The 26,827-nt window shown below is 56.2% G+C and overlaps 2 protein-coding genes across 4 annotated transcripts; one reads left to right on the top strand and one right to left on the bottom strand.

Annotated features, from left to right (window-relative positions):
* The first annotated feature begins 1,635 nt into the window (after positions 1-1,635).
* Positions 1,636-10,531, top strand: ZYX (zyxin). 3 transcript variants are annotated; one of them, XM_032866993.1, is made up of 10 exons: positions 1,636-1,746; positions 1,878-2,097; positions 2,582-2,781; positions 2,929-3,021; positions 3,116-3,634; positions 7,695-7,815; positions 7,958-8,127; positions 8,264-8,442; positions 9,344-9,464; positions 9,972-10,531. In XM_032866993.1, exons 2-10 carry the CDS (start codon positions 1,890-1,892, stop codon positions 10,074-10,076), a joined length of 1,716 nt encoding a protein of 571 aa, XP_032722884.1. In that variant the 5' UTR covers positions 1,636-1,746; positions 1,878-1,889; the 3' UTR covers positions 10,077-10,531. The 3 variants fall into 3 exon arrangements, with proteins under 3 accessions (XP_032722884.1, XP_032722902.1, XP_032722893.1); XM_032867002.1 differs by having other exon boundaries at positions 1,651-1,746; positions 1,875-2,097; XM_032867011.1 differs by lacking the exons at positions 7,695-7,815; positions 7,958-8,127.
* Positions 10,532-10,610: 79 nt separating this feature from the next.
* EPHA1 (EPH receptor A1) lies at positions 10,611-25,977 on the bottom strand. Its single transcript, XM_032866982.1, has 18 exons — positions 25,843-25,977; positions 24,729-24,796; positions 20,346-20,627; positions 18,416-18,818; positions 18,075-18,230; positions 17,443-17,787; positions 17,174-17,301; positions 16,772-16,922; positions 16,206-16,302; positions 15,938-15,996; positions 14,985-15,110; positions 13,956-14,141; positions 13,726-13,787; positions 13,401-13,607; positions 13,052-13,201; positions 12,572-12,765; positions 11,024-11,179; positions 10,611-10,944 (listed from the first exon to the last, which is right to left on the bottom strand). Exons 1-18 carry the CDS (start codon positions 25,922-25,924, stop codon positions 10,866-10,868), a joined length of 2,931 nt encoding a protein of 976 aa, XP_032722873.1. The 5' UTR covers positions 25,925-25,977; the 3' UTR covers positions 10,611-10,865.
* Between the last annotated feature and the right edge of the window lie 850 nt (positions 25,978-26,827).

The raw sequence follows: 26,827 nt of genomic DNA, 5'->3' as shown, positions 1-26,827 counted from the left end.
TTATTTATTTTTCCATAACACAGCAATAAGGTTGGTGGATTGAAGATCACCCCCTCTTTTACAGAGAAAAATGAAGCAGAGAGAATGAAGACAGTTGTCACTTATTTGGGGCACTCAGGCTGGGTCTCTGAACCCTGACCTCATTCTGCTCTCTTGTATCCAGGGTTGCTTTACCTGATACCAGGGCGCAGGGGAATGAGCTCTCACATTACAGCCCTGAAGACACCTAGTTCTAGTCTAGACCCTGCAGCTTACTGGGTGGGACCTGGCCCCATCTCCTAAGTCCCCAGCCAGTTTCTTGTGCGAATGTGAGGGCTGAGTCTGGAGGTCTCTAGAGCACAGCCCGGAGGCTCCCTGACTATGGGGAATGGCCCATTCCTAGGGCCAAGGACTGAAAGAGCACACGGAGTATGGTGCGCACCAGGGCGCTGACCGCCTTAGATGGCGGTGAAGGCCGGCAGCACAGAATGAAAAAAAAGGAAGCACCCGCGGGTGATGTATTGGCCCCACAGGCCGAAATGCCCTATGTCTCCTACTGTGCAAGCGGTGACGTGTTGGGATTCAGGCAGCAATTTGGTAAATTTCCCATTTGAATTAAAAACAAAGAGGAAAAGAGCCTAGGTCTAGCCCGTTTTCGTAGCCAGGGGCCTAGTCCCAGGCGGAGGAATCCGGTCGGACCAGTGGGGGGCTCCACCGAACGCAGGCTCCGCTTGTCCTGGGGCGGCCTCGCGGCTCAAAGCCTCTCGGAAGGGTGGGTCACGGTGGGCGCTGAAGTAGTGTCGAAGCCAGGTTGCGGGGGTCCACCTCCGTCCTCCCCCAGCCCCAAGTCCGCCCGCCGCCCTTGCCTCGGGGGCCCCCGACTCCCATTCCCAGTCTCTCTCTCCCACGAAGCTTCACGGATCCGCAGGCGGGGGCGCGGGTGATGCGAATTCCTAGAAGCCTTAGGCGGCTACCCAAGATTTTAAGTTAGGATCCTCCAAGGACCCTCCAGGTTCATGCTCACACCCCGCCTCGGGGGCACAGAAGGACCCGGGGGACGTGGGCGGGGAGAATCCCCCACTCACCATCCCCGTCTGCCCTGGAGCCCGCTTCCATCCCAGTCCTGCCGGTCTGGGCTGAGCCGGAGGGGACGGGGGACGTGGCCGGCGGCCGGGTAGGAGGTGGCGGAGCAGCTGGAGGTGGCGGGGGCAGGTAGCGGCAGGCCGGGAGAGGAGCGGGTTGGGCCCCGGCGGAGGCGCAGTCCGGCTGCTTCGCCACCTCGGGGGCAGTCGCTCGACCTCCGCCGGCTTCGCCGGGAGTGGGGACGGTGAGTCAGAACTCGGGCACCCGCGGGTCGGGCGGGGGCGCTGGTGGTGGTGGTGGCGAGTCAGGAAATGACATCAGAGGCCTGTGCCTGGGGAGGGGAGGTCTCAGCCCAGCCGGGGCGGCGGGGGCGGCGGGGGCGGCGGGGCGGGGGCGGGAGGACCTTGGCAGAGCCTCGGGCCCGGGGTCCGGAGCAGGGCCCCTTCCTGGGGGAGTTTCCTGCCGGGTCCGCCCTCCCTGCCTCTCCCCGCCTCTCCCCGCCCCCCTCTCCGGGCCGCTCCTTGTATGGTCTGAGCGCCGCTCTCTTCCCGCCCCCTCCCTCCCTCCCTCTTCCCTGCGTCCCTCCCCGCCCAGGCTGGAGGCTGCTCGGGACCCGAACGCAGAGTCCTGGGACCCGGCTGCGAGGCGGCCACCCCAGACGCGGCGCGCACGCTCCAGCCCGCGGTGAGGAGTAGGGAACCGCTCGGCGGCCGCGCACGGGGAGGGGCGGGGCGCGGGCGCGGCGGGGAGCCGGGCGGGCTGGGGGTCCTCGGGCCGGCCGCGCGCCGCGTAACCTGGCCACCTCCCCCCAGCAGCCCGGCTTGGCCATGGCGGCCCCCCGCCCACCACCCGCGATCTCCGTCTCGGTCTCGGCTCCGGCTTTTTACGCCCCACAGAAGAAGTTCGGCCCGGTGGTGGCCCCAAAGCCCAAAGTAAATCCTTTCCGGCCCGGAGACAGCGAGCCTCCCTCGGCCGCCGGGGTCCAGCGCGCGCAGATGGGCCGGGTGGGCGAGATCCCCCCGCCGCCCCCTGAAGGTATGCGGCTGGGCTTGGCGGCTGAACCCCGGCAGCGAGTATGCGCCGGGCCGGGGGCAGTGGTCTCGGGAGTTTGGGGGTCTGATTGCACGAAGGGGGCTGGGCGCAGCTAGCCTGTCCCGAGCAGATGTTCTTACCTCATCGTGGAGCTCATGGCTGGGAGCCAGGGCTCCTGGGACCGTTCCAAGTCCCCCGCCTGGGGGTGGGAGGCGGGAATGTGGGGCACGAATCTTCCCCTCTGGGTCCGTTTTCCCAAGTGTAACGGGAGCTGCATCACCCCACTGTGGAGTCCCCCGCCTTTACTGACCCAGTGCTCCCAGGGCGCCCTGCCTCTCCCTTTCTTTCCCGCAAGCTCGGGGGCCCCGGGAGAGTTCTTGGGTTAGGGGTGAGAGCTGTAGAAGGAGAGTAGCTTGGGGAAGGGGTGGAGGGGTTGCCTGCAGACTGTCTTCTCACCAGACTGTTCTCTCTCGCTCTCCTACCTCAGACTTTCCCCTACCACCGCCTCCTGTCCTTGGTGATGGCGACGACTCAGAGGGTGCTCTAGGAGGTGCCTTCCCACCTCCCCCTCCGCCTGTGGAGGAACCGTTTCCCTCTGAGGCTCTGGAGGAGGAGATCTTCCCTTCCCCTCCGCCTCCGTTGGAGGAAGAGGGAGGGCCTGAGGCTGCCATACCTCCCCCACCACAGGTATGGTGGCTTGGGAGGGTAGGCTACAGTGGGACACTGGCAGGGAGGAGAGGCGAGTCCTTACCTCTGACCTCTGCACCTCTGGCCTGATGGGGGTGAGGTGGGAATGGAGACCTGGGATCCCTGCTCTGACCCCTGACCCTCTAGCCCAGGGAGAAGGTGAGCAGTATTGATTTGGAGATCGACTCTCTGTCCTCGCTGCTGGATGACATGACCAGGAATGATCCCTTCAAAGCCCGGGTAAGAGACAGGAGAGTAGGAGAGGCAGGGCAGGGAGGAAAGGCACCCACCCCTCTAACGGAGCTTCTTTTCCCTTCCCTCCCCTTCCTTGCAGGTGTCCTCTGGATATGTACCCCCACCAGTTGCCACTCCATTCATTCCCAAGTCCAGTACTAAGCCTGCAGCTGGGGGCACAGCACCCCTGCCTCCTTGGAAGTCCCCTTCTAGCTCCCAGCCTCTGCCCCAGGCCCAGGCTCAGGCTAAGCCTCCCAGTCAGACCCAGTTCCATGTGCAGCCCCAAGCCAAGCCTCAGGTGCAGCCCCAGCCCCAGGCTCATTCCCAGCCTGTGCCTTTGGCTAACATCCAGCCTCGAGGACCCCCAACCCCATCTCCAGCCCCTAAGTTTTCCCCAGTCCCTCCCAAGTTTACTCCTGTGGCTTCCAAGTTCAGCCCTGGAGCCCCAGGTGGACCCGGGTCACAGCCCAGTCAGAAGTTGGGGTCCCCTGAACCTCCCTCTTCCAGTAGCACAGGCTCCCCTCAACCCCCCAGCTTCACCTATGCTCAGCAGAAGGAGAAGCCCCGAGTGCAGGAGAAACAGCATCCGGTGCCCCCACCGGCTCAAAACCAAAATCAGGTGAGGAAGGGTGGGAGGACCAGGCTGAGACCAGGGAGCTGGGGAAGGGGCTAAGTCAGGAGCCAGAGAATGAGGGCAGAGGTGGCTTCAGAGAGTGAGGGGGACATGGACACAGTGGGATAGGACTTATAAGCCTCTGAAGTTGGCCTGGTGGGTGAGTGGTAAGAAAAAGTTTTCTGGAGGTTCTGGGTCTGGGTGGGGCCTTAAGGTGGACTTTTCCTTGCACCCTGCCCACTAGAATGTTAAATGGAGGGATGAGATCATCACCGGTCCAATCTTGCTTCTTCCCCTTCTTGGATTCTTGAGTTAATCTCTCTGCTGCTCTGAACCACTCTCAGTGCCCTGGGGCCCATCTGATGATAAGAGTCACAGTGTCAGTAAACACTGGCTGAGCCAGTGTCCGCTGAGTGCCAGGCACTGTGATCTGGAGGGAAGAGCTCTCTCGAAGAGGTGAATTCTGAGTGAGTCAGATGGGCCTGGGATAGAATTCCTTGGCTCACAAGACCCTAGGCAAGTTGGGTGAACTTTGGCCTTCAGTTTCCCCACCTTGTAACCCTACACAGTGGTTCTGAAGATTAAGTGAGCTAACTCATAGAAAGGCCTGGGATCTCTATCTAGCTCTTGAATGCTAAGCATAGGAAAGTGATCATTCCTGTTTGACCATTTTTACTTTCTGGTGCAGGGGGCAAGATCTGAGTTGAGGGGACTCTGCCGGTCACATAGTCCTACAAACTGTCGTGTTAGTCGATGGCATGAATGTGTTAGTGGGCAGGCACAGTTGAAGGGATGCAAGTGCCTGTGAGTTTTACAGAATTGCTGCTACAGGAGCTCCAGACAGGCATCAACATGGGAGGCTGCAGGTTAGGAAAGGTGTGACAGCCCTAGTGTACCTTGAAGGATTGGTGGGACTTGAGGTACCCGAGAGGAGAGGGAAGGGCATTTGGGAACGGCATGAACAAGACTCAAGGGCACAGTTATGCCGGGGTGTTTGGAGAAGAGAAAGTAGTTCCTATGGCAGTAAGGCAGAGCTGGACTTACAGAGATAGGTGGGGGCTTGAGGGAGGAGGAAGTAAGACAACACACCAAGGGAGCCTGTGAGTCCTGGAGAGTCGGTACTGGGTTTTGAGGAGTCATGTGGCCAGGTTGGAGGGCTGGTGACAGCTGTGCTTTTGGAAGCTTTGGGGGAAAATCTTCCAGCACAAGCATGGGCTAGAGGTGGGAGGTCAGTGATGCAGGGGAGTTCACTCCTGGGTGACCGTGGTAGTGTTAGTTGCAGTGAAAAATAAAGCCCAGATACGATGACTGTTAAAAAGGAAGAGCCTCCGGGCTTGGTAACCGATAAGCCAGTGGAAGAGGAGGGGTGTGTTGGGGAATGATGGTATTGCTGACAAAATAGAGAAGTCCAGAAGGGGAAATGGTTTGGACGGGAAGAGGAGGGGCCCAGCTGTCAGTGTGTTGAGCAACAGGTTCCAGGAGGACTTGGTCTCGGCTGGAACTGTCATCTAGTTAGAAATGGAGGACTGGGTTTCAGGAGAGGGCCTCGAACTCTTGAGGAGCGTGTGATGATACCAGAGCAGCAGGGGCTGCTGAGGGGCCCAGGGGATGCTGAGAAGAGGAGCTGAGGGTCTAGCAGTTAGAACCTTGGGTGATGCTCAGGCTGGCCAGGTGGGAGGGGGAAGACGGGCAGCAGGAGGAAGAGGGTCACAAGTCAGGGCGGGGTCTCAAGACAGTGTGATGGGGGAGGAGTTCCTCAGTCAGGGTTTGAGGTGGACGAGGACTAAGGTGAGAGATTTGGCTATTCTGAAGTCCTAGATAACTTTGTTGTGGCCCTTTGGCGCCCTGTGTTGGGGACAGAGTGAAAGGAGGTGAGTCAGTAGGTGGTGAGAAATGGAGCTGCCAGAGTAGCCTGCCCTGCCCCCAGGTTGTCAGGGAGGTGAAGCAGCAGGGAAGAGAGTGTGCGTGTGTGAAAACCGGGAGGAAGAAGCTGTTGGAAGAGGGGTTTATGATGCTTGCGAGCCGGGGCTGCTGCTGGCATGGCCTCCTGGAGGGAACACGGTGATGCCGCCGCCCCAGGCATTCCCAGAGAGCAAGGGCACTATGGCCACTGTGCTTTCTGGGAGAGGAGGAATGAGCAGGGAGCTGGAGCTGGCTGGCTTCCATCTTCTCAGTCATGTAGGAGGTGAGGTCATCGGTGAGCGAGGGGGCGATGCAGTCAGGGGCTCTAGGAGATGGAAAGGTTTGGAACAGCTGCTGTGGGGAAGGCGACTGGGAATCTGCAGGAGCCAAATACCAGACAGCCCCCCCCCACCCCCCCGGGGCTGAGGCTGGAGGGCACAGAGGGCGCTGCAGTGTTTTATGAACTCACTCTGCAGTGTTCAGGGATCTCTCCACCTACTTTCTGCAGCTGGGAGGCAGAAGCAGGAAGCGGGCAGTGGCATGAGCCAGGGTTGAGATGGGGCCAGCTAAGCCAGCGATGGTGGCTGAGGGTGGCATGAGTAGCTGCAAGGGCCTTGTTGAAATAGATGGTTCAGGGACCAGACCTGGGGGAGGCAAGCTGGAAGGTTTTGATGCACAAGATACCTGGGGACGGTCAGGAAGCAGAGGAACCTTTTCTGAGTTGGTGCATTCAGTAGGTACGGAGGGGAAAGGAGAAAGGAAGGTGATTGTTGGGAGGTCAAGACCAGGGTCTTGGAGGAAGATTTACTTGAGACGGGTGAATCTCGGGTCCAAAGTGTTCGTGGTGGAAGGTGCCCGAGACAGAAGGACATTTGGAGCTGTTGGAGTGGAAGAGCTAGGGGTCTGACCATAGATGTTGAAGCTGGGACATTGGTGCTGACAGGCAGAGAGGGGAAACTGTGGCTGGATGGAGTGGGTCTTGAAGGTGTGTGCATACCCATGGGGAGCTGATGTGTATGGATAGCTCATACTTAAAAGAATGGGATGGACACCTCAGGTGGCTCCAGAGAGCAAGGGCTGGCTGAGTGCCCTTCGTCTGTCCCCAAGATGCTAGGAAGGGAAGACTGGGAGAAGAGATGGGGAGGCTTACATTGGGGAAGGGGCCACAGTCATGGAAGGGCAGGGGGTGGTAGGAGTCTGGGGGGGAAAGGGCTAGGAGCTGGAGCCTCCATGAAGCCCTGCTTCCCCAGGCTGATGGCTGCTCTGGATGCATGCAGGTGTGAGTATGGGGGAACCAGGGCTGAGAGGGAGCTGGGAGGCTTTGAGGTTCCAGGCGTTACAGGAATGAGGGGATTGGCAGGTAGAACATTCGGTGGTTGGGGCCTCAGTCCTGGCTGGGCTTATCCAGTACAGAGAAAACCAACATAGTGTTTCTGTTGGAGTGTCATAGAAATGCTGGTACAGGCCACACAGTCCCTGGCAGGGCTCAGGGTGACTGGAGGTGCCCCCCTAACCTTACCGGCACCCCCACCCCCATCTCCAGCTCTCTCAGGATGCCATTAATAGAAGGGTAGGCAGGTCTGGCGAGTGGTGCTCTGAGGCCTACGGGGAAGGGAGTGGGGTCTGGTACTCCTGGACCCCTGCTTGGGGAGCTGGGGGCTGGGCTCCAGAAGATGGCACTGGGGGGTTTAACTTGTGATTCCCGCCTGTGTTGCATCCTCACGCTGACAGGGGCGCTTGGCGGCAGGCGGGCCGGGTAGGTGTGTGTGCACCTGGGTGCACATGCCATCACGTGCCAACCTCTCCTGTGGGGGGCCATGTCTGAGCATGCTCCGTGGACTTGACGCGTGGCCTGGTGTGTCGGGTGCTTCAGTAACCTCAGCTGCTGTGTGTGTGTGGCCTCTGTCTGCTCAGTTGTTCTGGCCTGTCCGTCACTGCCCTGGGGGGTTTGGGCAAAGTGGGCGGAAGGGTCATCCCCTTCCCCTTGATCTTGTGGTGCTGGGGGTCAGGGAGGGAGGATGAGCAGCTTTCTGAGTCAAACCTGAGTGTCTGGGAGATGGGAGGGGAGTTAGTCTGTCTTGGAAGAAAGTGAGCAAGCTGGCTGGGGAAAGTTCTTAGAGAGGGTGGCCCTCGGGAGAGTATGAAGAGAGTGTTGGCGTTTCAGGGACGCTCCCCTGGGGCCCCAGGACCTCTGACTTTGAAGGAGGTGGAGGAGCTGGAGCAGCTGACCCAGCAGCTGATGCATGACATGGAGCACCCTCAGAGGCAGAACGTGGCTGTCAACGGTGAGCTCCCTGGAGAGCCGTTGGGACCTCGCCCCTGGCCTTGCAGTGCTGGCCAGCACCTTGGCTCTGCTCCCTGTCGGGGTGGCCGGACCCTCGCGCGCTCCTTTCTCCTCTTTACTTCTGTCCTCTCCGGCCTTCCCAGAGTCCTGTGGCCGGTGCCGTCAGCCGCTGGCACGCACACAGCCCGCGGTCCGGGCTCTGGGGCAGCTGTTCCACATCACCTGCTTCACCTGCCACCAGTGTGAGCAGCAGCTTCAAGGACAGCAGTTCTACAGCCTGGAGGGGGCGCCCTACTGCGAGGGCTGCTACACTGTGAGTCCGGGTTGGGGCTGAGCGATGCTGCCTGGAGCCTCCGCCAGCGGGTGGGGGGCAGTGCAGGGCAGATGTGCCCTCGCGGCTGGTTTTTGGGTGCCAGTTCCCTGCCAATGCCCTACTGCTGCCTCCTTAGGACACTCTGGAGAAGTGCAACACGTGTGGGCAGCCCATCACTGACCGCATGCTGAGGGCCACGGGCAAAGCCTACCACCCGCAGTGCTTCACCTGTGTGGTCTGCGCCTGCCCCCTGGAAGGCACCTCCTTCATTGTGGACCAGGCCAACCGGCCCCACTGTGTACCTGACTACCACAAGTGAGGAACCACCTCCTGTCTCCTGGGCTCTTCTCTGAGGTTGTCTGAGAGTTCGGCTGCCCTCCCAAGTCCAAGACCACTCCACTGCTGGCCTCGCTCTCCGGTCCCACATTCTGCCCAACAGCAGGAGCCCCATTTGTCTGGATGTAGCTGTCCAGGGGTCTCAGAACTTGGTAGCAAGTCGCACTCCTGGTAGGGCCCACTTGGCCTTGGGTTCACTGAGGCTTCTTTTGGGTGTGGTCTCAGGTTCAACCATGTGTGCTGGAATGACTTCGTTTCACACACAGGCTGGGCTCTGAAAGTTCTTTTGGAGATCAGCTTTTTGGAGTTCTGGTGTTCTCCTAGAAACACTGTTTACAAGGTGGCTACTTCCTAGGTCCTCAGCAGAATCCCACAGTGTATCTCGAGGTCGGTGTGGGAAAATTGCACAGTCTCATTCCCACCTCTACCAGTGTTTGAGGTGTACGTTTTCAGAATTCCACCTGATGTGTCCAGAATTTCACATCCCTCCCTCCACCCATCCCACCAGTGGAGCAGAGACACCTGCATGACAGGAGAGGCTAGGGTCCCGGGTCCAGGCATGGGGGCTGGAGAAGGGTATCTTTGGCTGTGGTCTGTACCACCAGGTAAAGACCTCGTGGCAGAGGTCCCTGGAGTGGATGGGCCTTTGGGAGGGTGGGGGAAAGGCAGGAAATTCCCCTTGATAAGGGCCCTCGAAGGTGGCTTGTCTTAGGAGTCCCCTGTTGAGTTTCCTCTGCCTAGGGATGTGAGGCAAGTGGGCTAAGATGTCTGCCCCATTGCCATGCAGCCAGCATGTCCTCTCCTTCCCTGCACTTGATGGATAGGCCTGGGTACCCTGTGCCCCCATTCTGACTCCCGCCCCACTTTTGGGCCCCTCTAGGCAGTACGCCCCCAGGTGCTCTGTCTGCGAAGGACCCATCATGCCTGAGCCTGGCCGCGAGGAGACCGTGCGAGTGGTGGCTCTGGATAAGAACTTCCACATGAAGTGCTACAAGTGTGAGGTTGGCTGTGCCTCCGGCCCCCTGGGCTGGGTGGTGGTGGGGGCGATGCCCGAGCCTGCCCCGTCCAGTGCTCCTGTCCCTGTGCAAGATGAGGGGGAGGGCTTTGGGGTACCTGAGTTTGGATAAACCAAGAAAGAATGTGACCAGTGGGAGGTAAGGGGCTTGTGCTTTGCTATAGTGGAGGGGAAGGGGTAGGAGGACGTGCTGGGTGAAGTTAAAGGAAGCAGAGAAGGGAGCTGAGGCAGGTGGGAGAGGTGAGGTCCTTTTATTGGGTGGGTGCTTTGGAAATGGCTCTACCCACACTGCCTGCCTTGGGTGGGAGGGGTCTAGGGGACAAGAGTGGCAATAGAGGTGAGGCTAGGAGTTGGGGGTGTGTGTGGTTGGGGACATAGGAAGTGACCTGGATATCAGCCAAGCCATGAGGCATTTGGTCTTCCTACTTTAAAGATGGAGGTGTGGGGGGACACAGGGGCCTTCCACCAGCAGACTCTTCTTCCTGTCTCCCAGGACTGTGGGAAAGCGCTGTCCATCGAGGCGGATGACAATGGCTGCTTCCCCCTGGATGGCCATGTGCTCTGCCGGAAGTGCCACACTGCCAGAGCCCAGACCTAAGCAGGGGATGGGCGAGTCCCTTCCCTATCAGCGTACCACCCACACTCAGACCACCCTGCGCCCCCTTCAGTTATTTTTTTGATGTCCAGCCCCTCCTTCCACGCCAGCCCCCACCCCGGGATCCCAAGCACCCTGTCCGGGGGTCCCAGCACGGCCTAGGGCTGCAGAGTCCCAGCTCCGGGTTTCTAGCCCACCCCATCCCGCAGGGACCACGCACCATCCTCTAGGTGTACCCCACCTGTGGGGGCACCAGGTTGAGCGCTGCTGCTTTCACTGCTGCACCGATGCCCTTGGCTGGCACCTGAGCAGCTGCGTCCTCTGCTTGCTGAGGCCAGGAGATGCCCTGACTCCAGGAGGCTGGACTGGGCCGGGCAGACCGGCCTGGACATTCCCACTCACCCCCATGCTGCCAGGTTGTGGCTACAGCTACAAATAAAAAACCCTGTTTTCCAGAATTCTTAGGAGTCAACTCTTCTGTGCCTACAACCCTCATGGGTGGGTTGGAGGAAATAACAAGGATAAAGAAGCCAGGGGTAAAGGAGAAAACTGTTTATTTACAAAAATATATATGTATATGTGTATATATTAAACCCTTCCCCAGGTCCCTCCCCCAATTACCTTTTTATTTCTACCCCCACCTCCCTTTTTAAAACAAAGGCCCCCAGGCCCAGAGGTGAGTTCCTCAGGGAAGGGTGGGCAGGAGCAGCACCAAAGGCCTACATCTCGTAGGCTGAGGTGAGGACTGTGGGGAGTGACCACGGCCCTCATCTTTGTGCGTGAAGGAGGGGCTCAGTCCTTGAAACCCTGAATACTGCAAAGAATGCGCTTCTGATGTCCTGGCAGTGTGATCCCCATCTGTGCCAGGTCCCTGTGGGTGATGAAAGGGGAGTGTGAGTGTGGGCGTACCTCCCAGCAGTCCTCCCAGCCCAGGCCCGCGGGGTCCTCACTCGGCCGTCAGCTCCAGCACACACTCCATGGTGTCCAGCCCCGCTGAGCGGAAGTGCAGGATGTAGCGTTTCATGCGGATGGACTCCAGCCACTCCGGGACGCTGCGATAGGGGATCCCGTCCGAGCCGCTCAAGCTGGGCAGGCGAAGCGTCACCCTGTGGGATGCAGGGTACCTCAGTCCTGTGGGAGAGGCAGGCGCTGTCCTCTGCCTTCCCCCTCCAGCTTCCCAGCCTGTGAGCATCTGCAGCCAGCATTCAAGTTGGGTGTCTGAGCACAGAGATTATCTGGACTTTGTGGATTAGCCTGGCCATTGTCTGTGAACTCATTTCCTGGCCCGATTCCTGGTCTGCTCAGGGCAATGGGCAGGCTGACAGTCCTGCTGCACTGACGGGCCCAGGAGTTAGTGGCCGCCCTGGGAGGCCTGCACACCAGCAGACCGCTAGCCCACCTTCCGTCAGCGTGGCCAGTGCTGCCTGATTAGGGGCTGATGTGCAAGAGTCAACCATCCCAGCCGAGGGGATGCAGAAGGCAGGAGAGCAGAGGCCTGGGAAGCCGCACAGGCTCCTGCCGTTGTTAGAGTGGCCCCCGTGAATGCCAGGAGCAGCCACTGCTCGCCCCCTCCAAGCCCGGCTGTTATTCTTGCCCTCCGACACCCACAAGACAATGAGTGTTCCTGTGCTAAAGCCAACCACAGCCAAAACCATTAGCAAAGTAAATCTGCTGGGGGAAAAATGTTCAGCATTCCAGAAAGATTAGCACATGCACTCTCTAGTATACGAGGGAGTTGTGCTCCAAAAGATAGCTTCAAAGTTGGAACTTGGAGCACATTTTCTCCCAGAAACAAGGTTATATATGGTGGTTTGATACAGAGGCTGGCATGCCAGGGCTGGCTTACTTGGTTAAGCATTCAAAGTCCAGCCTTGCCCATCTCCCCCACCTTACTCCTGCCACCAGTTCATTCCTCACATTCTGGTAACCTTTTTGGTAAAACACAATTCTGATCCTGCCCCTCCCATTTAAAAACTGGTCAACAGTTCTCCATGCTCAGGGTGAAGTGCAAACTTCTTAGCAGAGCTGGTCTTCCTGGCACTGACCCTGCCACCTCTCCAGCTTCATCTCTGGCCCTGGGCCCAAAACAACGCTACACTATTTGTAATCAGCCTGCCCTCTGCTCCCCAACCCATGCTGGCCATGTGTCCTGGGAGACCCACAAGGCCGCGCGACATGCAGCCCACCGGTACTTGCTGGTCTCTGTCTTCCCCACCCGGGACCAAGCTCCCTGGAGTCAGTATCAGGTTGTCAGCACTGCTTCTATGGGCTTTCCATCTCTGTGCACTTGCTTCCTCTCTACCGCCAAGCTAGGGCTAGACAGCTCTCCCATCAGGGTGGACTGTCCCCAAGGACGCTGACTACAGTCCTGCCTCAGGAGTATGCTGTGCTCTTCCCAGAAATCCACAGGCCCAGAACTCAGTGAATGTAGCTGAATGTCTACTTCCATTCTTGCAGGTCTGCCCTCTGAAAGCCCTTGCCCTCTCCAATGTGGGTACCTGGGATCAAAGTTGGCAATGGTCCGCAGGGAATGTGGGTTGGCAAGCAATTGTTCCAGGTGTGCCTTCAGCTGGTGGAAGGAGGGCCGACGGGCACGGTCATAGGCCCAGCAGTTCTTCATGAGTTCATAGAGAGGGGCAGGGCAGTCCACTGGAGGTGGCAGCCGGTACCCATCCTCAATGCTCTTCATTACCTGCAGTGGGGACGGGGTGCAGGCTTGAGGGAGAAGCTCACCTTCTCTGGTGGCCCCTGAGAAATCTCTGTTCACATAAGATAGAGGCAACTGAGCCTCTACCTGCCCCTGACAGTAGTAAAGAGAACAGGGAATAAGACAAAGGGGACTGAGAACAAGAGTGCAGAAAAGCTGCGGGTCAGGAAGAAGGAATAGGATATTTGCAGGCAAGAGCCCTGGGAGGATTCTGGGAGGAGATGAGAAGCGAGTTAGGGGTGACATGAGGGGAGAAGTACTCCAGGCTCACCTCCTGATTGCTCATCTCTCCATAGGGCTTGTCTCCAAAGCTTAGCACCTCCCACATCACAATCCCAAAGCTCCACACATCGCTGGCCGTGGTGAAGGTGCGATGGGCGATGGCTTCAGGGGCTGTCCAACGGATGGGAATCTTTCCTCCCTAATGGGGCATGTAGGACAGAAAGGTGACATGTTTCAGGGCATGGTGGGGGGAGTGGGTGAGAAAACAACTGTCAAAGGGATGAGTAATTATTATGTCCACAAAAACATGTCTCCTTACGCATGCACGTGACTATATATATGGCACATAATTGCACGCACGCATGTGTGCATGCGCGTCATGAGTACAGGGCTCTAACCTGTGTTTCATATGTGCCATCCAAATTGTCCAGGAGGCGGGTCAAGCCAAAGTCAGACACCTTGCAGCACAGGTTCTGACTAACTAGGATGTTCCTGGCGGCGAGGTCCCGGTGGACGTAACTGTGGTCACTGAGGTAGTTCATGCCAGCTGCAATGCCCTGCAGCATGGCCACCAGCTGCCCAGGGACCAGCTGGTCCTCCCGCTCCTGCAGCACAGTGAGTGGGCAGGTTAGGGAATGGGCAGGGTCTCCTCTTCCCAAACCAGGAGCCAACCCCAGGGATCCACGGTGCACTCCCCTGCCCAGCTGGCTCTGCCCTCCTCACCCTCAGGAAGGCGTCCAGGGCTCCATTCTCCATAAACTCTGTGATGATCATGATGGGCTTTTCTGAGACACAAAGCACACGTCAGCACGGCAGCCTCTGCCCCATCTTTACCCAGAACTAGACTTCCTGCCATTGGCATCATTTTCTTCCCATCACTCCCAGTGGTCTCATGCCCTCCTTTCCTCCTCTTTCCTTTCCCTCCCCATGCTCCGAGGGGCCGCTGCTCGTACTCTTTGTGACAACGCCTTCCAGGTGCAAAATGTGTGGGTGGTTGAACTGGCCCATGATAGTTGCCTCTCGAAGGAAGTTCCACCACTGGCCGTCTGGAGAGGTGTCCTTCAAGGTCTTGATGGCCACAGTCTTGCAGTCCTGGCTGGGGATTCTCAGAGTCCCTCGATATACTTCCCCAAACTCTCCTGGATGGAAAGAAAATAGGCCGTGGCCCGATGCCCTGTCAGGCTCCCCTGAGGGGACGGGGAGCCATATCCTCCCAGTCCCCAGGTTCCTGTCTTCTCTGATCGAAGAAGTGGCTTGCCCTTGTTCTGCCACGGGGTTGGGCTGCCCTTCCTGGGAAGGGGACAGGAGTCTGGAAGAGGAGTGTAGCTCTATGACCTGTCTAGGACTGTCTCCCACATGAGCATAGCTCTTGGCTAACAGGAGCTGCTCGGCAAATGCCCGGTGAAGGCGGTCATGCAGTGGCTCTGGGCTGTGTTTACAAAGGGCAGGCGGGGCCGGGGCCAGCGCACCAATGACCAGGGAAGCTGACCACTGCCTCCTCTCTTCTGCAAGATCCTCCGGTCACAGCTCAGCTGGCATGGCTGCACAGTTGGCAAGGACACTGCCAGGCTTTGTTCTCCTGCTCAGATTCATTTCCTCTGCTGACCCAAGGGATCAGGGCAGCCCAAGGACACTGGGCCTCTGGTGGGGTAGAAGGTGGAGATTCAGAGGGAGGCTCTGAATCTCTCCCACATTTGGGAACCATGTGAGAATATCCTGGGCCTGGGCATAGTGACCCCTCTGTTGACAAGGAGGACATGTGTAGGCTTCATCAGAAAGTCCACAACCACAGAAGCAGATTGTGTGGGGAGCAGGGGCGGCTCTCAGACACATGATAAGGGGGTACAACATGACCACAGTAATTCAAGGAGAACATAGGGTAGAAGAGGGAAGGAACTCATCTAGGAGCTCTTGGGCCAGCTGAGAGGCTGGCTGGCTAGGAGCTCTGGGTTGCCACATTACAGGGGACCTGCCCGGCTCACCTTCCCCTATGACAGTGTCCACAATGAGCCAGCCTGGATCAAGCTCCTGGGTGAAGTCCAGGGCTCCCTGGGCAGGGTCCTCATATGCTTGGAGGTCCACATAAGGCTTCAGCCACAGCTTGTCCTCTGTGGGGAGAACAGGGAGTGCTCGGCCACAGAAGCTCCAACTGTAAGGCTCAGGAGGGTTTTTTTGGGGGGTGGTGAGGAGAGGTGAGGCCAGAAGCACTCCCGAGCTTTCTGATTCTTCTGTTCCCTTAGGAGTCCCATTTTGGCTAAAGTGGGAGAAAGTCTCTGTAGCAATGGGGTCTTTCTCTGTCCATGTGCAAAGCTGTGTCCCTGCTCCCAGGGGCCCAGAGCACTGGGCCAGAACCTGGGCCTGAAAGCCGTTCACGGCCTCCAGTGACCTAATCTTCCCACGGCTCACTGACCACACTTCAAATTCCTTGCCCTTCCTCCTCACCCCTGCTAGCCATACTCCCCTAATCACTCACACCTCATTCACATTCACAGACAAGGCTCACTCTCACTCCTACACTTGGATGGACCACTGACTCCCCCTTTGGTGGGGCACCTAATGAGGTGACCAGCAGGAAGGCCACATGCCTTAGAGGACTTTAGGAAGCCTGCCAGCAATCCCTTTCCCGCTGAGCCTCAGTCCACAGACTTGGCCAGCCAGGATGGGGGAGGCTGCCCAGGGCCCGGGTGCCAGAACAGTGGCACCAAGAGCTACCAGGTAATTGCACAGAGCCTCTGTGGGGCTATCAGAACAAAGTTAATTAACCAAAGTTAATTAGGTAGCAAAACAGAAAAGCCCTAGAGTCAACAGCCCCAACCTGTGCTCCCAGAGTTGGCCTACAAATGTGGGTTCTCTGGTTCCATCCCAGTGGTAGTTCCCAATAACCTTCCCCACATAGACACACACAGGTGCCCCCGGCTCACCTCAGTTCACTCACCTCGGTTCACGTTGGCGACGCGATCACATTGCCTCTGCCGGTGTCGCTGCTGGGTTTTCCTGTGGGGGTGAGGGGGCAGCTTCTTCAGAGTCTCGGCATGACTGCATGCACCCAAGGGCCTCTGGCTGGCTTTTCCCCCACAAACGACAGGGGATGGGGGCATAGGATAGGGTGGGGGTATGCCAGAGCTTTCATACTAGGCTGCCTTTGGGGCTCTGGCCAGGCCGAGGGAGCACAGAGGGTGGCCGGGGAGGGGCAGGGACAGCACCTGGAGCGGAAGAAGAGGATCCCAAGCAGCAGAGCGATAGCCAGCAGCAGCCCGAAGATGATGGCAACAATCTCTCCTCCAGTCAGGCCCCTGGAAACTGTGGCACATGGGATGAGGAAATTTGGAGGGCTCAGAGTCTACCGGGATGATGGAGGCTGAAAGGGCACATTCAGGGGCAGGGCTCTCAGTGGGCCTCAGGCGTGTGCCCCCTCCCCAAGGAGATGGGTGTATGTGTGTGTGAAAGAGGGCCAGCACATGGAGGCCTCACGCTGGGACCACTCACTTGGGAAGGCCTACTGATGAGCACAAAACTGAGGGATTAGCACGTCTGATAGGGAGCTGGCTGGCAGCATCACATCAGAAGGTGTATCTGAGGAGATTATGAAGAGGCGGGGGCTTCGTGTGCCAATGTGTGGGGCTCTCCCTGCACCCTGGGCAGCTCCTGTGCGTCTGTGCACATGCATACAGGAAGGGGAAAGGTCACTGACTGGAGCACGGTCTGAGAAGCCTCAGAGGGATGACAGGTGCGTGTGTGTTTGGGGTAGAACACAGGAGAATCCACCCACCTGGAGGGCTTGTCCGAAACTCATGGTCAGGGGAGAAAGGACCAGGCCCTAGAGGGGTCAGCATTCGAACTCTGACAATGTACGTGGTGTCTGGCTGCAGTTCAGTCAGCAAGACCCTGGGTTCCAGAACCATCTGGTGCCGTTCTTCGTCCTGTTGATGAGAGCTAACCTTAACTGGGCTGTGCCAAGCCAGACCCGGTGAAGGGGATGGGCAGTCTTGGGATCACGTGGAGTGGGGCGGGTGGGGGATGGCCAGGGCAAAGGCTCTTTGTGGGCTTTTGTCCTGAGAAAGCTGCACAGTTCACTGTGGTCAGATTTCCCTCCATCCCATCACCCAGGCCAGGGATGCTGGGGTGTGCCCAGGCATGGACACTGGACACGGTCTCTCAGCCCCGCCCTCACCTGATTCAGCACATGTAGCTCATAGCTCAAGTTCCCCCCGGGGCTGCGGGGCCGGGATCCTGCCCAGGTCAGTTCCAGCTGCCGTGGCTCCTTCTTCACCAGCCTCAGGGACAGGCCTGACAGGGACTCTGTAAGTCGGGGGAGTTCCAGTGGGTTTGGAAAGAAAGAGGAAGTAACTTTAATGGCCTTTTGATTGCTTCCTGCCCATCCATTTGTCCCTGTGGTTCTAAGCCCTTCTGGTTTCTTCCAGTTCTGCCCTGGTTGCTCACCTGCATGCCCCAGGCTGATGCTCAGGGAGGCGCTGGCCTGCGTGGAGGGGCCCAGCCCCGACACTCCATTCTGGGCCTCAACATTAAAGGTGTAGTTGGCATAGGGCTCAAGGCCGTTGACACGCACAGCCGGTACCGTGAGCCCACTGGCTCCCGGTGAAAAGTGCACACTTCCCCCACAGGGCTGGCAGGGTCCTCCGTCCACCGCTGCTCCCCGACACTGAGAACACCACACACTGTACCTCACATCCTGGCGCCCCCCCATATCTGCTGGGGGTTCCCAACGCAGGGAGAGCTGAGTCCCCAAAACAGAGAAGCTCAGGTTTTGGGGAACTGAGGGGGGCCCTGTAAGGAGAAGAGGGGCCGTTAAGCTTTGCTCTCATCCAAGCTGCTGGCCCCTGCCTCCTTCCACCTCTGAAGACCGTGCTGGGAGATCTGATTCCAGAAATGAGGAATCACCTCATTTCTGCATTCTTCTAGGGAAAGTAAGGCGCAAGGGAGGAGCTTTAAGGGTTTGTTGCTTTAAAGGATGCCCAGTATAAGAAAGCTCTGGAAAATTCCAACCTTAGCTTGGGCTCAACAAAGGGCTGCACCTCCTTGCAGATAACCAAGCCCTGCCTCCTTGGACTCACGTGTGCATGACACCTGCGGGCCCTCCCCAGGGGCTCGGAAATGGCCGCTCTCACAGGGACAGATGGTGGCCCCCTCAGACTCTGCTGTGCTGTGTCCAGGGCACTTGAGACAATGGGGTACATCTGTGTCCGCTCGGTAGGAGCCGCTAGGGCAAGCTGGAGAGAGAATGCAGGAGAGCCATGGATGTCCAGTTTTTAAGGGCAGACTCCTCCCCATTCAACCCCTCTCCCCCAAGCCTTTGTACCAGAAACACCCTACATGTGTCTCCTTGGGGGACAGGCATCCTTCCCTCCCCCAAGCGGCCTCTGCGTTTCCTCACCCCCTCCTCAAGGTTCCTTACCCAGGCATCCTTCACCGTTGCCGTCTTCCTCATAGCCTGGCTCACAGTGGCACTGCCCCACGGGCACCAACCACTCACCGTCGGGGCTGCAGTGCATGCGGGGCGCCCCTGAAGGGCCAGGGCTGGCCTGGGCATGGGGCAAGCAGGTCCCTCCCACTTCCACCAACCCGCCAGGGCCAGGGAGAGTGTCGGGGAACCGGGCCAAGCCGTGCACAGCCTCGGGACAGCGCTGGTAGAACACCCTCACAGACACCAGGGCCACACAGGCACCTGGGTTGTGGAAAGCGAGGTAAAGGCCTCTGCGGGTCAGGCGGCCCAAGGAGCAGCGCTCCACATTCAGTTTCACCGCACCAGATGCCAGGTCTCGGATGGTGAAGCTCTGGTCTGCAGCCACAGTGGTTACCTGGGAAGGAGCAGGGGGAAAGGGGCTATGGCGAAGTCATGCTTCATTTCCATGGAACAGAAAACGATTATTTGTGTAATTCTTCATAGTTTACACGTCCATAAACCAAGGGCTTATTACCTGTGAGCTAGTGAGCTAAGCATCTTATGTGTGTTATGCTCTTTGGGTCCATACAATAAACCTATGAGGCAGAATGGATTACCAGCCCCACTTGACAGACAGAGAAATTAAGGCTAAGAGAGGTTCCAGACCTCGTCCAAGATCACACAGTCACTACATGACAGGACTGGAATCCAGGCCGTGAGACGCCACAGCCCATATAATTTCCATTACTCGAAGGTGTTCCCAACCTCTGTGCCAATGAGGTGATCAGTTATAGAGTGCATCATCATTAATTTATTACTAATAATAAACTTTACAACATCTTCCCTTTGGAAAAAAAATGCGAGCACTTCCTATGATAATATGCTCTGTATACCTCCGCCTTCCAGTGCGTTTTCCCGAGCAGGAAAGAAACGGACGCAATTAGAGAGCCAGCCTGCCGAGAACGGTCTCCCTACACAACTCCAGGCGGACTCGCAGGGGCGTATCGCACACCAGCGCCCTGCGTGCTGATAGCAAAAGTCCAAATACCTCCTCCCAGCCTCCGCCAGGGAAGGCTGTTAGCTCAGCGGAGGCTGGCCTCTGCAACGGGCAAGGCCGGCACTGGGAGCAACACTCTTTCCGCACCGGGAAACCTGGGAGGGGGTAAGCTGAGCCCGAAGATGGGACGCGGAAGAAAAGGCACAGCGGCTCCTCCTTATCCGCAGGCTGGCTTTGGGGGCTGCAGGTGTTAACCACGGCCGTCAGCCGCCGCCGAAACAGGTGATCCCCCTTCCGACCTTTCGTGAGACGGTCAACAGCAGCCTCACGCTGCGTCACGTCATTGCGTCATCACGCCGCAAGCCCAACGTCACACCGCAAGCCCAGCGTCAGGACTCAACACCTCGCCGCTGGCCTCACCTCATCTCCTCCCAGGGCGCTTTGTCCGCTCACGGCATCACCAGAAGGAAAAGGGTGAGTACCCAACAATGGGATATTGAGAGAGAGAGAGAGAGAGAGAGAGAGAGAGAGAGAGAGAGAGATGGAGAGAGACCGACAGGGTAAGAGACTACAGTCCGAAGACCTTTGTCACCGTATGCTGCTCTAACTGTCGTCGTTCTTTACTAGTTACTGTTAGTCCTCTCCTGCGGTGCCTCGTGTGCGCAGGGATGGGTGCACGGAAACAACACAGCACGTCTGGGGTGCAGTACTGCCCGCGGCTCGGGCATCCAGCGGGGGTTCTGGGACGTGCACCCCCCGGCTAAGCGGGGGGCTGCTCTATTCACATCCACCCCTTCTGAGCTCTAGGCCCACATTCTCCTCCTTATTCGACACCTAGACCCTCTTTGTTTCTGCCACTTTGCCTTTTCCTTAGCGGAGCGGGGTCACAGGGAGGAGGGAGGCAGGGACCAGCGTTAGGACCGAACGGTGGGGGTCTCAAAGCACCTTCTGGAACAAGGGCCGTCGGAGCTGGATGCCCACGTCCTGGTCACTCTCCATGTAGAGGAGGTTGAAGGTCTCCTTGCAGCCGAGAGGCCCGGCTCCCCCGGGGAAACTCTTGCAGTCCCTCACGGTGAACTGCAGCTCCACATGGACCCGAGAAGCTTCCTCCCCTCGGTAAATCCAGTTGGAGCGCAGCCAGTGGTCAGTGTCTCCGCCTGCTTGCACGGGGCAGTCCTGGTACATGTAGAGCGGCGTCCCGTTCAGTATCTGCTGCACCTCACTCCACTGCGGGAGGAAAATCCCAGTCAGGCGCCAAGTCAGCGCGTGCTCCCCAAACTCTGGTTTTGTGGAGCTGATGATGGGGAAGCTGTTGTCAGGGCTCCAGGGGTTCACGCTACTTGTCCTGCTCTCTTCCCACCCCTGGTCCCAAGGAAGGTCAGTTAAATGTTTGGGGTGAGGAGCTATTGAGATATGCAGGACAGGCAAGACAGCCTGCAGCCTTGGATGAGTCCACTCCCAACTGAAGTTTGAGCACCAGTTTTTACTGGCTCTCATTAGCAGAGCTCTCAAGTGCCCTAAAGGGAGACCGTTATGGCATAAGCCCAGTCCAAAAGCTCTCTGCCTGTTTGTTCAGAGAAGAGGCTACTGCATTTAATATCAAGGCCCCTAAGCTTTTGGAGGGCAAGAACGGGCACAGCACTCTTCTGTATAGGGGGAACTCACCCTCTCTAATATTCCTTCCAGTTATGGTCACTATCAAAATCAACAACAGGCAGGACTGGGTGGACTCCTGGACACCATGCAGTCCATGTCCCCTTAATTGCTTTTACCTTAAAATAATTTTTTTCAAACTTACTAATAATCATAGCACAAACGGGCCACTCACCGTTGTAAGCACTTTCCATGAGGAAACTGAGTCACAGCAAGGTTAAAGGACTTGCCCTATGCCCTCAGTTGTTAAGAGGCTGAGCTGGGGCATGTACCCAGGCACTCTAGGTTCAAGTTTATGCTCTTGATCATTATGTCTCTACGCACTTGTCAGTCGAAGTCAGAGAACATACATAGTGTAAAGTGAATGTCCTCTCGCCCGACTACCCCTTCACAGGGAGCCACTCTGAACGACTTGGAATAAAGCTCACCACACCATTTTCAGTACCTCTATAGAAATGGCTGAAGATTTTTGTGTGGATGTGTTTTTAACGTATATATATTTTTAAAAAATTTAAGTGCTATTTTGTAACCTGCTTTTTGCTCTTATCTTAACAAATAAAGTCTTTGAAAGATGTTCATAAGTGGGGCCTGGGTGACCCAGTCAGTTAAGCATCTGCCTTCAGCTCAGGTCATGATCTCAGGGTTCTGGGATCGAGCTCAGTAGAGAATCTCCCTCTCCCCCCACTCGTACTCTCTCTCTCTCTCAAATAAATAAATAAAATCTTAAAAAAAGATGTTCACAAGAGTATAAACAGATCTAATTCTTTTTAACAAACCACAAAATAGTATTCTATTGTATGAATGAACTATAATTCATTTAATCATTCACCTATTGTTGGACATTTAGGTAGTTTCTAGTTTTTTTTTTTTAAGTAAACATGTACAGATTTCTACATGATTTCTGTAGAACTGCTGTATCAAAGGATAAGTATTATAAATGTTTAAAGAAGATACTGTCAAATTGGCCTCCAAAAAGGATTTATCAATTTACACTTTTACCACCAATGCATGAGGCCCCATTTTTTGAAAACCTGGATATTAACGATCTCTTTACTTTTGGCCTATCTTATGGACACAAACACAGCTTCTTGCCATTTTAATTTACATTTTTTTGAGAAGGAGGTTTTGCATTTCTAATTTGTTCACTGGCTATTTCTATTTCTATGTAATTATCTGTTCCTAAACTTTGCCTGATAGCCTGTTCTTATCTTTTTGGAGTATGCATTTGGATGAGGCTTTTTTTTTTTTTTTTAACATTATAAATGTTAATAATTTGCTTGAAATATGTTTCAAATGTTTTCTTCCCATCATGCCACTTAATTTGCTAATGATGTCTCTGATGTTGGTACCTTAAAAATTTCACATCATCACATCTCTCTTCTCTCCTTATGATTTCTGGGTTATGTACTGTGCTTGGAAAGCTCTCCCATCCCAAGCTTATAAAGATCTTCTATATTTTCTCCTAATATTTTTGTAGGCTTGGTTTTTAGGTTTAGATTTGAATCTCCCTAGCATTTGTATTTTTGTGTATAGTGTGAAATGGAGATGTAACTTTACAGCATTCTTCTAACTTGTCTTCTTTTTAAAATTATGGACATCCGAATGTCAATTTACTATCTAGTCTATACTTTGCACATTGATTTGCAATTCCAATGTTATCACATACTAAAGTCTCATGTATGTGGGTTTTCTATTCTGTTCCATTGACCTGGGTATTCTTGTGCAATGTCACATGTTTTAATTATAGGTGATGTATTGTATGTTCTGATATCTAGTAGGACAAGTATTCTATTCCATTATTCTTTTTCAAAAATTCTCAGCCATTCTTATGTATTTTTTTCGGCTAGATGGATTTAAAAAAGGAGCTCTCAAATTCTATAAAATATTCCGTTGATATTTTGGTTGCAACCCCTTTATCTTATAGTGGAGTCTGAGGCCCTCAGAATATCTCCTTTTCCAAGGGTGTTCATTGCTACAGTCACCTCTGGGAAAAGGCAAGAGAAAGCACCATTAACTTAACTAAGAATTGGGTGGGGTGCGGCAGGGGCAGAAATCCATGAGGTATATAGTTCAAAGATTGGGCAAGGGAGTCCCGGCAGTGAAGACATGCAGGGCCTGTTCTTAAGAGGAAGTATGATGGGGAAGCCCAAGTGGAAGGTCTGGGATGGAGGTCAGGTGGAAGGGTAGTAGGTGGTTAATGTGCAGCTCATTAGCTAGATTGCCATAGCTGCGGCTGGAGCCAGGCACAGATGTTCCCAGCTGTAACTTGTCTCTCCAAGTCCCAGCAGTGACAGACGGGGGAGAACCAGATGCCCAGGATCAGCAGCAAGAATCCTTTTGCTTATCATTTAGGCTGCTGGCTGCTCCATGGGTACATTCTGGGGAGCCTGAATTTGCGTGTGTGTGTGTGTGTGTGTGTGTGTGTGTGTGTGTGTTGAAAAGATAAGGAGGGGAGGGGGCAAGGTAGACATCAGGAGTATGTGACTGGGGCTGTCTCTATGCCCTCCTGGTGCAAAGCTGTTTGGCTTGAGCTGCAAAAGGGGTCTTGCTTCCACTCCAGCCCAATAAGGGAAGAGTTATTTGGTTGGGGACAGCTGGTACATACTTGGTAGGGGGTGAAGGCCTGTGGGAGCCAGCAAATGGACCTGCAGCCCTCATTGTGGAGTGATTAGCTAGTTTATGAGATGAGGCACCTATTACAGCTGGCCTAATCCAGGATTTTCCAAGCAGCCCCTCCTGTAGGATACATTATGGTTTAGTCTATTAATTCTAATTATAGGCCACTCTGTGGGAGAAGGAAGAGTAGAGCCAGGACCCTAGGACCCAGAGGGAAAGTAAGCAAGTGACCCCAATCCCAGAAATAGAGGCTGCATTCCTACTGGAATAGGAAGGGGAAAGGGGTCCAGGACTAGAGGGGAGGAGGGCCTGAGGCCAAACTCCTGGAAGCTGAAGCCAAAGCGGTCAGCCTCCCATGGTTCTGTGGCTGGCTCTGCTGAGTGGTGGAAGGTGCTCTCTGGGACTCACAAAAACCTACTTCTGTTCACAAGGTTTTAGGAACACCCCAGGCGGGAAGGGACTTGGAGCAGGTTCAGACGGAAGGAACGCATGGTGTGCCTGGGCTGGGGAGGATAGAGAAGGTGCTGAGGGCTCAGGACCTCTGGTGGGGGGAGCGTTTAACTTCGGGGAGGCAAACACCCTTTAAAGAGTTAGGTGAAAACTTTGGCTCTCCTCTCCATATACATATACACAATTTAGCATATACACTTTTATGGAGTTCCCTGACCCTCTGAAGCCTATCTGTGCAACTCTATTGGGACAGATGAGACCTCAGACTGAGGTCACATCTGGTGTTTTGGTTCGTAGCCCTCAACCATCTCTAGTATGGCTCATCCTCTCCCTGGGTGATGTGGGCTCATCACCCCCAAGTTCTAAGTATTTAGCCCTCTCTCGCTGGAATAAGGAGGGAGGGAACCAGGCATTGAAGCGTTCTTCATGGGGCAAAGCCTAACCCCCCCCCCCCCAAAACCCCCCTCAGGAGGCTCTGACTCACCTCCCCTCCCCCTCCCTGAGGAGACACTTCCAGTTTTTCCTGCTCTTTTCTCTGTTCCTCCACCCACCTCTCCGCCCATTTCCCACTGGCCTGCAGCTTTGAGCCTTCCCTCCCCTGACACTTACCCCATCCTCTGGGGGATCCGGCAGCCAGCCCAGCTCTCCCTGTGCTGTGCTTGTGTCCATCAGAGTGACTGAAGTAGGGAGAAAAGGGGCCTGTTACCTCTGGGGGAGGAGGCCCTACACCATGCAACCCACATTCCTCCTCCTGGGCCCCCAGCCCCAAAGCTTCCACATCCTGCTCCTAACAGCTGCGACTTCCTGAGGTTTAGCCCAGGAAGGAGGAGTGAAGAGCTCTAGGAATTAGTCTGTCTTCCTCCAGAGTGTGAAGGGAGGAAGGCAGAGTCGGGGAAGGGCTGGGCCAAGGACTGGACGTCTGGGTCTTTGGCCAAAGTCAAGGCAGGAAGTGTTGGGAAGAGCAGCCACACACAAGACTTGCACCCTCTCACTCAGCAGGGGCTGGTGCTGCCTGGGGGATCCACCCGCTGCAGAACTGGAAGGGTGGATAGGCAAAAGAGAATCTCAGCCCCTGGAGGTCATAAGTGGTTAGGGTGTGGACAGGGGACCTTTGAGGGGGTTCCTGGATGGGGAGGCTCGCTTCTACTGGCAAAGGGCCTGCTCTTCCTGTGGTTGGGGGTGCGCAGTGTGGGTACAAGGCATAGCTGAGTCTGGGAGGTAGCGCCAGAGAGGGTGTGCAAGCCTTCACATGGAAGGCTTGACCTGTACATCTGGGAACCCCTGCACCCTGAGTTCTAATCCATCCCCCAGCATCAGGTCCCTCTGTCCTCGGGCCTAGGATGGCATAAAGCGACTTCCCACCCCTGACTTCATATGGTCCGGATCTCTGGCTTGGGCAACTGAGGCTGAGACCGCCTGGGAATGAGGGATCTCCATGATCCCTGGGGTGGGGGTCTGGACCCTGCCTCCCCGCAGCGGTCAGGAGCTCCCTCCCCACCACCAGGCACAAACTGTAGGCTAGGGTGACTGACCCGGGAAAGCAGTTGTTTGGGGGGTCAAAGACCAAAGACTGGCCTGGCCAGTCGGTCGCCTGGCTGCGGGGTAAAACAAGAGCGCTGGAGAGGGGGGCGCGGAGAGGGCCTCCTCCGGAATGCCGGCTCCTGGACGAGGATGCCGGCCGAGCCCCAGAGGAGGGAGTGGGGGCGGGAGCGGGGGTCGGTACCTTCCTTGGCGCGCGCCCCTGGGGGCAGCGGGGCGCAGAGCAGCAGCAGCAGCCCAAGCCCCAGGGGCCAGCGCCGCTCCATGGCGCCGGGCCGGGACCTGGGACCTCGGCCCAGACGGCTGGGTCAGGTCGCGAGGACTGGAATAGAAGGGAGGGCCGGGCGGGGGTGGGGGGCGGGGCCAGCGCCAGGGGCGGAGCCCGGCCTCACCTGGATCACCTTCTTAAAGGGACAGTAGGGCAGGAAGGAAACTTGTTAAACAGGTAATAAACTTCAAAACTGGAGGCGTGTTGACCGGACTGAGACTGCGGGCGCCGCCTAGTGAGTGGGATTAGGAATTGACTAGCCCGGTTCTAACCCTAAACCCAACCCAGTCTTGATCCAGCCTTTAACCTAATTTTACCTCTGACTTGCACTACACCTCTACCTTTCTAAAGGTCTAGCAAAGTAATAGGCACCGGGGAAGGCAGGGTTTTATGCTGCAGTAGGGGAGAGTTAGAGAACCATAGTACAAGGTGGGCTACAACTCTTAGAGAAGCGAGGGGGTTGAAAGAGGAAGCAAGCCCAGCCTTCAAGGCTCTTTAGGTGAGTCTTCAGGGAGTAGACGGTGTGAGCTGGGTTTTCAGTGGCAGAGATTGGGAAAGGCAAGGGCCTGAGGCAGGGAGCCTCAAGGTGCACTCTGGGAGTGGTAAATGGACCAGTCTGACTGCTGGGGCATGGGATTTGTCTTGGGAGCAGGGCAGAAAGGCAGGTGTGGCCAGAGCAGGGAAGGTCTTGGTAAACACGTTACCATGCACTTCACAGGGCAAAAGAGAGGACTCCGTGAAGGGTTCTCAGCACAGGTGTTGAGAGGGAGCAGGTCCAGCTGCTTTAGCCCTATCGGGAGACAATTCACATCCTTCCCATCCTCTTGGAGACTGTCTTACATTATGTTTAACAAATGTTTATTCACTTTCTAGTCTGCACACATCAAGCTCTGAGAGAATC

The sequence above is a fragment of the Lontra canadensis genome, unplaced genomic scaffold (genome assembly GCF_010015895.1).
Source record: "Lontra canadensis isolate GAN:19392208 unplaced genomic scaffold, GSC_riverotter_1.0 scaffold2, whole genome shotgun sequence".
Lineage (NCBI taxonomy): Eukaryota > Metazoa > Chordata > Mammalia > Carnivora > Mustelidae > Lontra > Lontra canadensis.
This window is presented reverse-complemented; position numbering and strand designations above follow the sequence as displayed.

Coding starts and splice junctions, on each gene's coding strand:
- ZYX (XM_032866993.1), top strand. CDS start 1,890: ATGGCGGCCCCCCGCCCACCACCCGCGATCTCCGTCTCGGTCTCGGCT. Junction 3,635..7,694: donor CGGCTCAAAACCAAAATCAG/GTGAGGAAGGGT, acceptor TTGGCGTTTCAG/GGACGCTCCCCTGGGGCCCC. Junction 9,465..9,971: donor TGAAGTGCTACAAGTGTGAG/GTTGGCTGTGCC, acceptor CCTGTCTCCCAG/GACTGTGGGAAAGCGCTGTC.
- EPHA1 (XM_032866982.1), bottom strand. CDS start 25,924: ATGGAGCGGCGCTGGCCCCTGGGGCTTGGGCTGCTGCTGCTGCTCTGC. Junction 15,111..15,937: donor CGTCGCCAACGTGAACCGAG/GTGAGTGAACTG, acceptor TTCTCCCCACAG/AGGACAAGCTGTGGCTGAAG. Junction 11,180..12,571: donor ATTGCCAACTTTGATCCCAG/GTACCCACATTG, acceptor TGCATCCCACAG/GGTGACGCTTCGCCTGCCCA.